The sequence below is a fragment of the Apteryx mantelli genome, chromosome 4 (genome assembly GCF_036417845.1).
Source record: "Apteryx mantelli isolate bAptMan1 chromosome 4, bAptMan1.hap1, whole genome shotgun sequence".
NCBI lineage: Eukaryota > Metazoa > Chordata > Aves > Apterygiformes > Apterygidae > Apteryx > Apteryx mantelli.
In genome coordinates this window covers 63,346,357-63,363,045 of record NC_089981.1, presented here as the reverse complement: position 1 = coordinate 63,363,045, position 16,689 = coordinate 63,346,357, and the positions used below count along the sequence as shown (strand labels likewise).

The window sequence follows — 16,689 nt, the reverse complement described above, 5'->3', positions numbered from 1 at the left end:
CTCTTTCTTATACGGTCAGTAGAGACATCGCTTTTGTTGAGGGGCTACTGGTTTAAATCCAAGAGCTTAGCCAGTTACCCATCTTACAGTGACGAAATGGAAGATGAATGAAAAGCTAACATTTTGAAGGCAATACAAATCGAATGATCTCTTCCGTCTCATTTTCTGTCCCTCACAGTAATCAAGGCTGGGAACAGGGCAGGTGCGAACCCAGCCCACCATCAAGGAGCCTTCTTTCATGCCAGCTCTGTTACCCAGCCTTTGCCCCCTTCAGAAAACGGGCTCGCACAGTCTGCGCTTTACGTCGGCGCCAGCCTCGGGAGCGCGCCGGGGTTGCGGACCCCAGGCACCGCTAACGCGGAGGCGCCTTTCTAGTTTCAGCAGCGACGCTGGCCGGTGCAAACGAGCCAGACGAGGCCTTCCGCCGGCTGAGGGCGGGCAGCAGCGCCAAGCCATGAGCCCCCCCCGGGAAAGCCAGCCGCGCTGCAAGAGGCGTCAGGCCCCCTGCGGCGGGAGGGGCGTCGGGGGCAGCCCCCGCCCCCTGCCCTGCGCAGCCGGAAGGGGCGGTGGCGGCGGCCGTTACCGCGGGGCCGGGAGAGGGCGGGGCGGCTGCGCCCCGCCGCGGCGCGGAGATGGCGGACGAGGCGCTTTTTCTCCTGCTGCACAACGAGATGGTGGCGGGGCTGTATCGGGCCGCCGAGCAGGGCGAAGGGGTGAGTGGGGCCCGCCGCGGGGCCGCCCAGCGGCGGCGGGCCCGGCCCGGCCCCCCCCCCCCGGGCTGAGGCGGCGGTTGCTGTTGTGTCTTGCAGGAGAACGGCCGGTGCATCACCAAACTGGAGAACATGGGCTTCCGCGTGGGGCAGGGGCTCATAGAGAGGTGGGTCCCCGCGGCCGGGCGAGCCGCCGGGCAGGCTCTTTGCTGCCGCCCCTGCCTCCTGCGGTTGGGTCTGGCGTCCGCTCGCGCCTCCGTCTTGCCGAGGCACGAGTTTGAGTGCCACAGGGCAGGCTGGAATATGTATTTTCCCAGTGTCTTCTGTCGTAAGAACTGAGTCAACCAGGGTGCCTGGCTGCTCTTAATACTTACGGTCCTTTTAAATTGCGCTCTGCAGACCTAGTTCCTCTATTTCATGTTTCCTACTTCTGGTGTGTTTCATGATTTTCTTTTCTCTAGTAGTTACCTTCCTAATTTATGTCTTAAATATAATTATATGATTGGCTATTCCTGGATTTCCCTTTTTCTAAGCACTCTCAGTCCTTGCAGCTTTGTGACTGGGCATGTTATCTTCTTGTCTCTGTGACCCCTTTGGGGATGTGCTGTGACTTGCTGAACATCCAACTTCAGCGCCCTCGTTTTGGGGTCGTGTAGAGGATCATGAGTTTCTGAAGTCTTGTTTTCATTGAATAAAGCAACGCTTTAGTGCTCGATAAAGACTATTCAGGAGGAGAAAGGGAGAGAATTCTGAGGTAAGCAAGGGAAAGAGACCCCTTGCTAGGAAACTGGAGAAAGTATCAGGTGTTTGTTACTATGCATTAGTGCTTTTTCTCATTTTTGAAGGAGTCCTTCTGAGCTATAGTAAATGTATTAGCTTTATGTTTCTCTTTTATTTAGAAAATTAGTTGAGGATAAAACTGAGTGCTTTGCATCTTTCTGTATTTCATCCATCTTTAATAATCATAAAATTCAAAGCCACTTATTCTAATATACTGTTGCAAATACTTAGATAACACTGTGTTGCTCTTAAGTTATAATGCATGATGAAAGCTGGGTGATGCTAAAATGACATTACACAATAGTCAAACCACTAATTTCTATGACAGCCTCAAAAGTAATGTTGCACAATGTCATTTTTTGAATTTTCTTTTTCTACTTAATCAGTTGGATTGTTGTGCGCCTTCTTTATTAATGTATTTCTTATTTATCCCTTAGGTTTACAAAAGATACTGCCAGGTTCAAGGATGAATTAGATATTATGAAGTTCATTTGCAAAGACTTTTGGACAACTGTATTCAAAAAACAAATAGATAATCTCAGGACTAATCATCAGGTACTAATGCTGTAGGATAAGATTTAACTTATAAAATTAGTAACACTGTTTTGTGGTATCAGTGCATTTTTGGTTGTCTTGGTCTCAAGTTAATAAGAAACCCAGAATGTTGTTTATATTTTTTCTTTAAAAGTAGTGATATTTAAGGTTCATTTTAGCATATAGTTTCAGAATACAATTCATTAATGTTCATTTATAGTGTTTTATAGTCACCCTGTTTGAAAAGACTAAATGCTTTAATTTTATAAGCACTGTCTGTTGTAGAGCTAAACAAACTGAAGTGCTTGGGATAGTAATAATTACAGTCGATCAACACTTGTATAAGAACTTTTTTTTGTGCATCTCACAATATAGTTTTGTAGAAGACTAACTGAGAAAGTGATGTTGCTATCTTAATACCTATTTAAATAGAATGGCTTCCTTGAAGTCACTTTTGTTTTTGAAGAATACTTACAGTTTTCAGCAGCTGAAATGCTTAGTTGCACTCTGTTGAACATACTTGTATGTGAGACAGCTGAAAAACTTCCCTTCAGATTTGCATCTTGGTGATATTTCATTGTATCTATGTCCTTTACCATATCAACAGTCACAGTTCTTAAAGCAAGATCAAAATAATTTAAGGAGTTATTTTACTAGAATCAGAAGTCCTTCTCCTTTTAAGTAACTTGATTTTCTTATGGCCGTCTTCCTGTTGTACCAAAGTAAGGACAAGAGAATTTTTACAAGGATTGTGCCAAATAATTAGATTTGATTTCTCACTGGACTGTTTATCAAGCAATAACTTTAAGAAATAATAATTAAGTTAGAAATCTTTTTTGAATAAAAAGAAAACTGTAATATACAACCTAAATCTAAATTGTATATGTAGCCTTAATTTCATTTCAAGGATTATGAAGTTTTAAAATAGCACAGTCATTGTCAAAAAAATTAAAATTTCAGGTATAGATTAAGCTATGCTGTCTTCGTACTTCATTTATTAAAATACATATTATAATGTACCACAAAATTTTAATGTTGAAAGCACTAGACATTTTTTAATTTGATTGTCTTCTGAGTGTTGTTGCCCATATCTTTTATTAAAGAATGTATAGGCTTCACTGAACTTGAGAATAAGAATAGTGAATTGCATACCCAAATGAAGATTAAAATCTAAATATAAAGGTCAGCATGTACTTTATATATTAACAAAGACAGTCTGAAGATTAAAATCTAAATATAAAGGTCAGCATGTACTTTCTATATTAACAAAGACAGTCTGTCTAATACAGAACTATTGTTTCTGAGCGCTGAGAAGACTCTTCCAAGAAAAACCTAAATAAAGGTTTTTAGGATTAACTGATGTAAGGTCATATTTTTATTTACAGCTCTTGGTGTAAATTTGCAACTTAGGTATCCTTTCTTTGGTTTTTCATATAAGTAAATACAATTTAAATTTAGATCGCATTATGTCTTAATTTAACATTTCTTTTTCCAACTCAAAAATAGTTATATTGTATCTACAGATAAACTAATTTCTTCCCACAGAATGTTGACTAAATGTTACTGGGCATGCTACTAAAAAGTTTTTTTTTTTTTTTAATAGGGTATTTATGTACTTCAAGACAATAAATTTCGACTCTTGATGCAAATGTCTGCAGGAAAGCAGTATTTAGAACATGCACCAAAGGTACCCTTCATGTTTATTCTGGTGAACTACCAGTTTGATTTGCATTATCATGATCTATTGGTATTAACTTTAAATTTTGGAATTGAATGGATACAAACTCTCCAAAAAGGCAACTAAAACTTAGACTCCAACAACGTTTTTTAAAACTATAGCTTGTTTCACGATAGTGGATTTGATGTGTGACTCGAGAAACAACTGTAACTTTGAAACTTGCTGGCATCATGTTTGAGTTACACAGTGGTAAGAGCTGGTCTGACTGCAAGTGGAAAATAGCTGAGTTGATGTTCATACTTTGTGTGCAGTTAAGGAAGAAAATTCTGCCGCTATCACAAATTCTTTCTCATGCTTTCACATTGCTTTCAGATTGCTTTCTCAAAATTTCAGAGAGAAATTTGGAAGGCACTTAATTATGCAGAACAAACTTTTGAGATGGTATGAACATTCAAAGAGATCTTCCATCAATTAAAAATAGTTTTATTTATGAGTTATGCTGAGTTAGCATAATAGTTGAGTAAAATAAAATCAATGCCTCTGCAGAACCTCTGAGCAGGGGCTTTGGTTGAAGTGGATGTAAGAAATGGGGCACTCAGTTTTATTATTATTTTTTTTAATTCTTGCTCTCTTAGATTTAGTCATCCCAGTTGCAGGCCATTATCCTTGTGGCTTTTTTTTTTTTGATATGACGTGAGATATTCTTTCTGTTTTGCACCATATATTGTAAATAGATCTGCAGATATTTAGTTCTTGTATTCTAAGGAGATGAGACCTATGCAGTAATACAGTCTTGGACTGTTTCCTTCAGTGACTTTAATACCTGTTGCAAATTTCAGTCAAGTTTTAGGGATAATTGTCTTGAAGATACTAAATTCCCACTAGTCTAATGAAAATAGATAGAAGAGACTCAAGATAGAAGAGACTCAAGATAGTGCTTCTACCAAGGGAAACCTGCATTGTGAACTCCACTGTACTAAATATCAAATACCTCCGTCTATGAGAGATGCTTTTAATCCCCTAAAAGTTGGGAAAGCTTGATCAGAATTTACACCTGAGTAGATATGGGGTATCCAGTCATGACACATGACCAAAAATCCCCCATATTTCACAATTTCTGCTAGTCGTATAACTATTTGTTTTGAAGAATGTAACATCAATTTTGAGCAAATAATTGGAGTTCAGCTAATGCTTCTCAAATTTGAAGTTACTCCCAAAGGTTTACATTTTATAAGTGTTAAGTATTGCTTTTAAGGACTTAGTCTCAAAATTCTGTAACAAGCTTGACCCTTGAGATTTATTTTAAGTGTAACTTTGTTTAGTATCTAGCATTTACCTGTGGACTGATCAGAGGAGGCCTATCCAATTTGGGTATAAAGAGCATTGTAACAGCTGAAGTTTCAACAATGCCTGCATGTAAGTAGTCCTCAAAGTATTCAGTTGTTAGCTCACTTAATAACTTTCTTCATCTACTTCATCACTATATAAGCATTTATCGAAGTGGGATGAGTTTGAAGCTTTTGGTCCAAAGGGCCCTATATGAACTTCAGGACATGGCTTGACACTAAATGCTTTACTGCTGAGAAAATACTTGTATAGGGGAACCTCCATGATACTAAGTGGGAAGCAAAACTAAAGAGTTGTATTTACATTTGAAAGCATCAAATATGTAAATATGTAGAAGTAGAAGGCTACATGCACAAGTGAAGATTAAAAACAACTAGTTATGCAACTAGGTGAAGTCCATTGTAACTACCCAAGTTGATTAAGATGGATTTAAAAATTTCCACAGGCTTTGCACAAATTTAAAACAGTTCTGTCAACTTAATTTAAATGTGGGACATGGATCAACTTAAAAAAAGCTGTTCAGTTGGAGTTAAAATTTAACATTTAAATTTATATAATGTCTAGCTTTTTCACTATTAAACCATAAGACAGGAACATTCCTTGTGTGTGTGTGTGTTTTTTTTTTTTTTTAACAAAACAATTACAAAGAAATAATTACTTTGAAAAAGAATTCTATCGCCGATTCTTTAGTTGACTTTGCTTTTTCTTTGCAGGTAAATTTCAGGTGATGATACAGAAGATGTAGAACACTTTCAAATCTGGGTATCTACCTTAATCCTTTGTGTGTGTGGACTCAGTATCTTGGTTTTGCTTTTTTGTGTAGCTTGTAAGTTATAGCAGGTTGCAGCAAAATTCCTACATTACATATAATAAATGTCCATCAGAATAACACTATTCTCACCTCTTGGTATGAAATTAATTCTATACCAAGGTATTAATGTCCATTACAGTAAAAACTGTCAGCTCAAAAAGATTTCAACAAAAGATTTGAATTGCCAAAACAGCACATATGGAAGACCAGAGGCACATTTTAAGAACTGAGCAAAAGATTGACCAAGACTAAATTGGAGTAAAAAACTAATATCTTTTGTGACACCTAACATGAATGCCAAACTGCTACCTTTCCCTATTGGCTCTAAACTGTAAGGCAGCAATTGCTTTGCATTATTCTGAAGAAGCCTTCATCACATGAACCAACAGCTTTCACTTACGGTGTTCAGTGAAGGCTTAGTTCCTTGGCTATGGGAATGATACTGGGCAGTAGAAAAGAGAAAACTTTTCTATATAGTTAAACAATATCTTCTGCCTCCTTAAAATTCATAGCTGTTTCTTTTGCTTCAGAAGAATTTTCCAGCTAAGGTCATCTGCTACTGGACAAAGAAGGAAATTTGTTTTAGCTTGTGGTGCATAATGTCAGTATTAACATAATTGTTTTTAATTGCTAGCTACAACTCACTTCTGTAATGAGTATCAGCAGGAAGATGGTTAGGCCTGCAAGGAGCTGTAAAGGCATGACCAAAGCTCTGAGGACATTGGGGTTTGTTAAATACTTCTTGTTACAAGATTTGCATAGCAATACATATCTTGCTCTAGGTAAGCATGAGAACATCTTGTTTAAACTACTTTTAATGAATTTTGCTTAAGACTTTTCTGTTGACAAATTCGGGCTTTATATTTTTGAAATGAATCATGATAGAAACTGATGGTATTACTGAGTCTTATTGTCCTCACTCAGAAGTGTAAGAATGCCTTGTCTTGTGGTAGCAATTCAGTTTGGTGCTACTTTAAGAACAGCAAATACAGGCTAAATAGAAAAACTAACATGTTATAGTAGCACCTTTGTCTGCTATAGCTGTTGTCTTTGTTGGAAGAAGTATATGTTTTTTTAGTTGCATGGTGGGCAAGAACAGCAGAAACTATTCCCTAAACTCTAGGGAGGTTGGAATGACTTGGTCCTTTACTAGATGGCTGTTATAAGCTGGCAAGCTAAAGCTTATAAATGTGATAACCAGGGGTTTACTATACTTGAGCTTAAGATGTGACCAAGTTGTGATCTTTTCAGGTTCTGTTAATGACAGTTCAGATTAGTTCTAGCTGATTAGCTTAACAGTTTTGGGAAGCACATAGAACAGAACTCAAAAAGAGCAGAATGCTATCCCACTGTGTACAGAGAGAAAAGTAAGTTCTGTGGTATGGTACTCAATGAGGATCCAACTGTTACGCTGATTAAAACAGTTGGGTCTTACAATGGTATAAAGCTTACAGGAAAGCTGTATGTTTCATTTATCTGTAGATATGGATTTAATTTCTTAAATCAAAAATATGCATGATTCAGACTTGTTTGAAATTGTAGCTAGGGAATTGACTAATACTCTTCCTGAGTGCATTTTATGGGTTCTTGTGTTACCACTTCATCCTGCTTTTAAACATGCTGGAAATACTGCTGAAGAGGCTAGAGATGATAACTTGTACTGTATGTCAAATGGATGGACATTTTGATGGCACATTCTTACGCATCTGCAACATGTGGTGGACATTCAATAACAACAAGACTGAATTGTCATTTGCATCTCTCTAGAATTAAAACTCAAGTAGGTATTATAATTCACCCTCATTTTGTACTTGACTGTTAGGACTGCTATTCCAGATGTAAAAGTGCCAGTAACTAAGACACTTTAAAGGTTTATTGATAACTAATTGTACTTTAAAGAAAAAAAAATTTTTAAACAATAGTGAGGGACTTAATTGAAGCTTACTACCTGTTTACTGGGAAAATACTGTATACCAACTTGCTGTATCAGCAGCATTTATTGTTCCTTTAGCTTTTTAGTTGTTGAATATAATGAGAACCACAGGAAACACAAAGCAGATGCTGATAGTTGTGTGGAAGCATTCCATGTTAAATATATGAAGTCAAATAGGTGAGGTAAGGTATTTGTCAAGACACCATATAGAAAATAAACTTGTTCCTTCCATTTAATAAAAGCTTCTGTTAAAGAGCACTGAATACAGCTGTGTTAACTTTCATGGGTTTCTGCATTAGTTTACTAAGAAATAATAAATTATTATCCAGGAAGTCTTAACACCACTTTCTTTTATGTTTTACTAAATTGTTTCAGTAACTCAGTAGCTACAGCTGAACTGCTTAACAGTGCTTAAACTCAGAAACTGAAGCTGAAAAGTCATTGTTGTGTAGTTCTCTATAATAAGGCAGTTGAAAAATACTATGAAGAATCAGAAAAATCAAGTTGCTTAAGAACACTCTTTAAAAGACACTTTATTGTTTAAAAAAGTCCTCAACAGCTGAGTCTTAGATAAAGAACAATCTTTTGTGATTTAAGTTCACTTTAAACTTAGACTAGAAGTCTTTGCCTGATGGCAGTGCCCATGGGATTACTCAGACTGTAGAAATTTCTAACAAAGAGTGTAGTCTACAGAGATTGTAATTTGAGAGATGATGACAGACACTTTGATCTTTTTCAGATCATGACAGTGTTGGAGAGACTGGTAATCTCTTGCAAAAGATCAGCTTAAAATCAGCTTATTCATATAGCTATCCCAAATGCATTATCGTGAGGGTGTTCTGAAGTGGTTGTGTAGTACTTCAGGTCTGAACTGTGCAGCATCTTGCTGTTAACCCTGATAATGCTGTTTGTACTATGGCAACACAAAACATATGTTGTTCTCAAAACAATCTAGGAAGGCTCATCAGCCAAATCACGCTGATCGAAGTACCTAGCAGAGAGAAGTGGAATACGGTAAGAACCCTTTAATGCAATATTCTCTTTACTTTCCCTTGAGTTGTCAGTATACTTGCTTTCAAGCTCTTATTTAGAGGACTTTTTTCATATTTATAACTCTATAGTTCAGAGGGCTCATTTGAGGAAACTGATGAGTTTACTCTTAAGTTTAAGTTTATCTTAAGTCTTTTTAAGTTTATCTTAAGTCCTTTTAGCTTAGTATATTTGGTATGTTAACTCAGAGTACTTTTTGACTTTTTTTGAGTTCTAAAAGAATCTAGGCTAGGACAAGGGTAATCATAATTTATTCTGAATATACTTTATTGTTTTAGATATAATTTGCATCACCTGCTAACTAAGCAGATCATCAAGTTCAAAGCTGATACTTGTTCTTCATTCTTGTTCTCCTATAAGAGAAATAAGTATCAGAACAGTTCTCACACTACTTGTGTCCCAAAGGAGGAAAAAAAAAAGCCATGTTATACTGCTTGTTATACTGCCTGTAGTATAACCAGCACCCTTCATTCTCTAGCAGATTTAGTACATGAAAAAATACTTAAAACACTTAACTGAAAAAATCATTCTCCTAATAATTTGCTAAGTTGAACAAATCCTCTGCACAATGATAAATTAAACCTTACCTCTAGCACCCTGACCTCAGAGCATCGTCTTGCCAGTTGTCGAATAAGAGAATGTGCTTCAGGTAGCAAAGGTTTTTCAAGGCATGCCAACAGTGCATAAAGCCATCTACCCTGTGTGTATTTAAATAAAAATAACAGGTTTTTAATTATGGGTATTTCCTTGAAATTTCATACAGTTCTTGTTATACAGAGCAAGACTACAATGTAGATCTCAAAACCAAAATTGCATTTAAGTACTACTGTCAGAATTGAAAGGTTTAAAAGCCAAATAGGTACTGCTTAGTTGAATTTTGTGTCTCTAGATGAGCTTTTTGTGAGAAGCACTTTTGGATTTCCTGATATTATTGTTTGGAATACTGGCCAAGCTACAAATTAATAATTAATAATAATTCCACTATTAAAGTCAGCACAAAGAATTACTTACCAATATCTAAAAGACTGTTACTTAGCTATTAATTTTTAACTTCACAAACTATGGAAAGCCATTCTTAAAGACAGAATGTATTAAGCCAGATCTTTGTGCAGTTCACACTGTCAGACCAGCTTTAAGTTAGTTCTGTACCACTGTGAAAACATGTCTTTTTGCTTTCTACTTCACTGAAGTCTATGGCTTTATAAACCTAACTTTTGCTACAGCATAACTTACTAAATTAGTTACAATGTCTAATGCTTGTACTGGGTTCTGTTGTAGGAATAAACTAAGATTCAATATGCACATGCTCTACAGTCACTAAGGAATCTGTCCTATAGAAAAGGACAAAATATGAAAGGTCTTTAAATGACTCAAAAATAGTGCAACTTTGTTTAGTATTATAAAGAGTAATACAAGATTACTTCTTACTTTGTGGTACTGAATAAAAATGCAACTACCATGGTCTTTTGTAGATAGACACCATTACATAGCTAGTTAGGGTAGTTATGGCAAAATTCCATGCTAATGTGTCCCATCAATCAGGATTTCTTATTAGACCAGACCTGTTACCACATTAACACAGCTAAGGTCTCTGGTCAGTGCTGCACATGGAAAGATTGAACTTGTCTTTGCCTGCAAATTACCATGCGTCTCCAAACTGAGAGGGAGATGTCAGCATACATAATTGCAGCACCCTGACAGCTTAAACTGGTCTGAACCAAAGCTTCACCAGTCTGATACTCTTTCCTCCTGAGCATTGATGTTCATCTAACCTTGCAGATTAAGTTAGTGTGGGAAACAACAGAAAGGAGGATTTTCAACAGTAGCCAGTAGATCTGTATCTTTTGCATTTGTAATTAACCTTCCAAAAAGTTCTATGAATACTCTTTCTAGTATCTAATCAAGTTTTGAAAGTGACTGAATTACAGTACATGCATTTGGAAAACTCTTTAGAATCTAAAATAATTTCACAGAATATGATACACAATTTATCCTTGCTTAATGTGTTCATGTGCAAATAGAATAAATTGAGCATTACCAGTTCTGGAGTAAATTTTTTCTCTCCAAACCAGTTTATCAGGTATTCCAAGACACTGGTTACTGTTGCCTTCAAAAGAGGAACAGAAAGAGACTATGCAACACCTGCAAAAACTTGCTTTGTTGTCCTTCTATATAAATGATTTTATTATATAAAAAGCAAATGAGATTTTTAAACATACACGTTATATATTTCCAATCCACTGTGATTCTATAAGGTATTTATTCCAGGTTGAAGTTGCATATAAGGGCAAATTAAGTGTCAAAGCAGCAGTTCCTGGGAAGAACTTTATATAAACAAAGTAATTTTCTGTGTTAACAAAAACTTATAGCTAGATAGCTACAGATTAGGAAAGAGGTTTATCAGATTGACTGTTTGTTTATGTATAAAGGTAACTAGTGGGAAACATAATAGTGAAGAATAGGGAAATCTGATTCTTCTATTCTTGCAGTGTATGTAAAAGTTCATGGTCAAACTGAAGGCCTGCACTTAAAACACCACAGGAGAAATCTTAAACATTGCCAAGCGCGTAACTGGGCATTCAGCAGGAACTAAAAGATTAAAATAAGTGTTTTACAGAGAAATTACAAGAAGTAAATATTCTTATAACTAGTCATGGTAAGTGTTAATCGGTAAAGAGATTTATACTTAAATGTGAGATAATGGGTAAGTATTTTCCTTGTAAGCATGAACTAAATAGCAGTTATAACAAACAATTACCTCCTCTAACACAGAACAAAAGATAAGATTTCTGCAACAGATGAAACATGAGAAGTAATAATTTATGCAAAAATGCTATGCTATTGTAAGAAGTAGGCTTACCTGATTCATTCTGCTTACAATACTTAGCAAAGGAGGAAAACCCATCTGAAAAAAGTCAAGTTGGAAAATGCAGAGACCATCACCAACATACTTTTGTTCTGATTTAGAATTTGCTAATATTTTAATGGAATGTTCAGGCATTTATAGTGACTGAATTCTGTTCTGAGTTTTGATGTTCATTTAAAAATCTTCAAAGTTTAAGATAAGGTCGAGTCAAGTTTGATATCAAAGAACTTTGTTTTACAAGTAACAGTAAAAGCACTCTTTAAAAAAAGAATTGAGCGAAGGGCGAGTTTTAGAATAGCGTGTACAAAGGCAAAAACCACATTACTACCATTCAACAAAATTCTACAGCAGACTATGCAAAAAGCCTTCTGTTCAGTTAACAACTCAATATTATGCTTTTGCTGATAACAGATTAGGGAACTCTTCAACTTTCTGAGAGAAGAAATATAGACTTATTCTCTGCTTCACTTGGTTTCCACTTAAAAGGGGGAAAAAAAGAAAGGGACTTAGTGCTCACCAGAGAGCCTACTTTCAATTTAGCAAAAAGTGGTAACAGCTAGTAGGAGTTACTCATGAAAAACAGCAGCTGAAAATTAGATAGAAGTCCTATACCCACCTTTATGTAATCAATTCCTAGATTTTCATTATCAGATAGTGTATCTATTTCTGAGTATAATCTTTCACCCAGGCAAAACTTTTTCCAGCCTTCTTCATCCTCTGATTTTGGCTGAAGTAAATAAAAAGAAGTGAAAGTTGTGAAATATTGCTGTCTTAAAGACACACACAAACAGATATGATATTATTCACAAGTTGTTGCATTAAACTGTAAAGCAAGATTAACCACATAAATTTTACCACTGGAAAAAATGCAGAAGCGTCGAGTTCTACTTACCATAGTAACATTGCTGTCCAAATGTTGTGACCTCCAGTGATTTCTGTGCTTGTTTAGACTCTGAGGAATTAAAACAGTGCCTAATCATAGTTTAGCTTTGTAGTTATTTTATCCTAGCCAAAATCATTCTTAATCTATTTGCTTTACTTGTGTTTCATAGCTATTAAGATGACATCCCTTATAAAAACGATGCAAGTCTCTAAAAGTACCTTTTATGATGTTCTGTAAGTCAGTGGAGGCCTGAGTAGCTAAATAATTTCCCTACCTTTTAGTATAAATGTAAGTCTAACTTGCTTATGCTGGTTTGTTGGAAGTAATGTTAAACTGAAGGAATTTTAAAGTCTACTACTTAAAGCTTTGTAAGACTATTAAAGCTGATTAATTCAACTCAAGACTTTTCTTGGTATAATAAGCTTAAGAACAAAATAATTGAGTTAGTCCAAAAGCACATGTAAGGCCAGTACTGTTTCCAACACTGGCCTACATCAGATACCTACAGAATTGCTAGGAAGAAGGCAAGCCCACTTTCCTGGTGTATTTCTTTTACCTGCCAGAGATCCCATATAAGGCACAAAGGGCCTTAATTGACAATTTCCTGTATTGAGGTGTAAACCTTTGGTAAGGGAAGTATTTTTTTCCCCCCCCCCATTCCAGTTACTTTATCAGTAAAAATGACCACTGAAAATACAATTAGCCCATAATGCTGTAAATAACAGTAGCTGATATGCTTCTCTAGCATCATGTTTGAACAAGTGACTTTTGATGCTCTTTTTCTCTCCTAAATATTTTTTTAGGATATTTTCATACCACTCCATGTTAACTCTGGCACAGATGAGAGGATGGAATTAACGTGTATAAAAAATATCTGTACAATGATAGAAATAAGTTTCTTTACTCCTACTAAAATCTTAGATTATGTCTTATAATAGACAATATGTATGTGATACTTTGTAGAAATAGGAGCTAGCTCAGTTACTGTTTGCAGTATAGATGCAGTAGTACAGAGCTCCACCTTCACTGATTTACCTCCCTGAAAAACAGGGTAAATTAACTCATGCAAAGTTCTGCTACAGCAGCTTCAGTGCAACTGATTATGATAGAGTTAATTCGGGTATCTCTGAAATGCGATACCGATGCACTGTAAACATGTCTTCAGTAGTATTGGAGTTGTAAATGATCTTTACTTAGGTCTTTATCTTTTGCATTTTATGGTGTTTGAACTGTGAATAGAGAGAGACTTCAATTCTCCATTTTAGTTCTCTTATTTAAGAGCAATGTATAAATATGATAGGAAAGATTTAAGTCTGTGCAAAAGTCACAACCCTACAAATGCATTTTACCAAATCAGTATTTCTTTCTATAACTGGTCCCACAAGTGTCACAAGTATCCTAAATGGGCAGTGTATTCTACATGTACAAATCCCATAATGGGTTAGAATCCACCTTTTTTCAGTTATTGCTGAGTTCTAGGTTTTAATATAACTGCATAACATCAGGATTTGTCAAACCCTCAACTACTCTACATCATTTAATCTAAATATAGCCAGATATTTTTGCTACAGTTGAATGAAAATTTTTTTAAATTTAACATATCTTTCTTAACACAACTTTCTTGAGACAGTTTCATCAAAAGTTTAAAGCCAAACAGATATACTCAAATTTTTTCAGTAGTTAAGAGTTACCTACCAATATCTACTACACAATATTAAAACTTTATGGTAGGAAGGATATAAGGTTGGCTTCCATAAAGCAAAGATGTGTTCTATCTAGACGGTGCAATTTAAAAACATCCCCCCACACCGTTTTGTACCTGACGAACGGCCGAGAAATTGGCCACTTGCTGCTGTTGCCACTTGAGAGTTGGAGAGTATCCTTCAGGAGCAGGCTGACATCCAGAAATCTAAGGAAACACTGGCAATAATTATAATGTAAAGAAAGCTTTATAAAAAGAATCCTTAAGAGCAAGAGAATCAGCAAATATTTACTATCAGGTAAAAATGTCATTTAAATACTCCTTAGAAAAAGGTGATTTCATGACCACATACAAGACTATGATTTAACAATTGGTTTAGGCAAAGTTTTTCCTGTTTGACTCTTCTGATATGCAAATAAGAAAGAAAACCAAGTATTCAAAATATGCTGTTGAAATAAGATTTTTATATTTAAGCTTTTTTTCTAGCAATTTTTCTGCCTTAATTTTCCTATTTATAAAAAGGAGGATGTTATTTCCTTACTTTGGTCAGATGCTATGAATCTTGGGAGTTCTATGTGCTCAGATAAAAAGGTGAGGAAGACAGAGAGAAGACTGCAGAAATATATTTTTGGAAATTAACTCCGAAAATTAAGTAGATATAACCTTTTTAGGGATTAGCATTAAAGAGTTATTTTAAGAAAAGACTCTTTCTACAAATATTTAAGAATGCCACTACAAAGAGATGAGACAAATGAAGAGAATGGTCACAAGAGTGACATGGTCATATGTCAGAGCACATTTAAAAAAAAAGTTTTAGAAACTTCTCTTGAGCAGTCCAATAATAAAATATCAGATCACACAGTTTCTGATAGAGAAAGACAAACTCGCTTGAACTACTTAGAAGTAGAGAAATTAAAAACAAACAAACATCAGGGCATGTGATAACAGAAAAACTTGCTTGACCAATATGAAAAAATTCCAATAAAATATCCTACCAAAAATTGAAGAAGTGGTGCTAGAATTTCATCTAACATTAGTAAAGCTTAGCTGTATTTATTATACTTGCTATCTTTTATCACTATATATATATAAAAATAAAAGTATGAGTATCTTTCTTCCAAAGCTTATACAGGTTTTATGAGAAAGTATTTATAAAACTTAATGCAATATTTAATTTCCCCAGGCAGTAAAATACTGCTGTATATGAAATAGTATGAATAACATAAGTTTAAAACAGTTATAAAGACTGCTGTTATCCAGCAATTCAACAATTGTCTCTTCAAACCCAGAAGTTTCATTGAATTTTGTGGATGCTTTTAATATCCTGCAACTCTATTTGTTTTATTTAGGCCAACTATCCCAAAAAATTAATACAGAAATTTTAACATCTTTACTGCTATTTTTTTTTCCTCAAAACAATAGGTGCAACACCTCTCAAACTTACTGAAATGTTTACTGTCTGTTTCTTTCTCAATTTTTTGGGGTCTATTTGTGCCACAACCACATCTGGGCATCGAGCTGCTTCGATCCTACAAAGCAAAAACAAATGGTTACATTTGTTCCTGTATTGTGACAGGTGGTTATATATGCTGAATGTCTAAAATACGGCACCTGCACAAACTCTCAATTTTTTTTTTTTTTTAAACACTCACTGTCAGCAATTCTTAGGGAAGGTAGGACTTGAGAATTTTTTAATATATCACAGGTTAAGTACTCTCAGTGTACAGACAATTAGTCTATATTGCGTGAAGTGAGACAGATGATGCTTCCCGCCCCGAGACTGCGGGAGGCCGCTGTCCCTGAGGTACGCGGCTAGAAGACGCCTCCTCCGTCCTGCGGGAAGCACGGAGCGCTGTGAATCCTGAGGAGCCTGTCTAACGCGTAGCGGCAGCCTGCAGCGAAGCGTCGGGAAGCCTTACAGCATGAGCCTCGCAGCAGAGAAGGCGCCTTGTTACATCTCGCGTAGGATGAGACCCTACCGCGGAGGGAGCGTTCCTGGCAGCGCCCCGCAAGGCACAGCAGCGCGGGGCTCGCTCCTCGCCGCCGGGCAGCTCCGACCGCCGCCGCGGGCCGCGGCCGAGACCCCCGGCGGGACCCAGGCCCGCCCCCGCCGCGGCAGCTCGCGGCCGCCGCTCGGCCCGCCCGCACCGCCACTCACTGGACGCGCCGCAGGTACTCCTGGGGCGTCCTGGGAGGCACCGTGGGGTCGAAGTCCTCGGCCAGGTCGCAGTCGCCCACGGGCAGCAGCCGCGGCATCAGCTCCTCCACCGCGGGCTCCATGGCCGCGCCGCGCCACGCCGGCTCCTCCCCGCTCCCGGCGGCGGCGGCCGCCCCGCCTCGCGCCGCCGGGCCGGCACGCATGCGCGCGGCCCGGCGGCGGCTCTCGCGAGACTCG

The 16,689-nt window shown here is 37.2% G+C and overlaps 2 protein-coding genes across 3 annotated transcripts; one reads left to right on the top strand and one right to left on the bottom strand.

Moving 5' to 3' along the window:
* Positions 1-569: 569 nt before the first annotated feature.
* Positions 570-8,051, top strand: TRAPPC6B (trafficking protein particle complex subunit 6B). Of its 2 annotated transcripts, XM_067296763.1 has the most exons (7): positions 570-713; positions 810-877; positions 1,928-2,045; positions 3,628-3,711; positions 5,025-5,118; positions 5,763-5,811; positions 6,495-8,051. In XM_067296763.1, the coding sequence occupies exons 1-6, from the start codon at positions 633-635 to the stop codon at positions 5,792-5,794; spliced, it is 477 nt and encodes a 158-aa protein (XP_067152864.1). In that variant the 5' UTR covers positions 570-632; the 3' UTR covers positions 5,795-5,811; positions 6,495-8,051. The 2 variants fall into 2 exon arrangements, with proteins under 2 accessions (XP_067152864.1, XP_067152863.1); XM_067296762.1 differs by having other exon boundaries at positions 5,763-8,051.
* A 250-nt stretch (positions 8,052-8,301) lies between these two features.
* GEMIN2 (gem nuclear organelle associated protein 2) lies at positions 8,302-16,670 on the bottom strand. Its single transcript, XM_067296761.1, has 10 exons — positions 16,453-16,670; positions 15,739-15,823; positions 14,412-14,501; positions 12,602-12,661; positions 12,326-12,436; positions 11,704-11,748; positions 10,882-10,950; positions 9,431-9,541; positions 9,138-9,196; positions 8,302-8,784 (listed from the first exon to the last, which is right to left on the bottom strand). Exons 1-10 carry the CDS (start codon positions 16,653-16,655, stop codon positions 8,745-8,747), a joined length of 873 nt encoding a protein of 290 aa, XP_067152862.1. The 5' UTR covers positions 16,656-16,670; the 3' UTR covers positions 8,302-8,744.
* Positions 16,671-16,689: the final 19 nt, after the last annotated feature.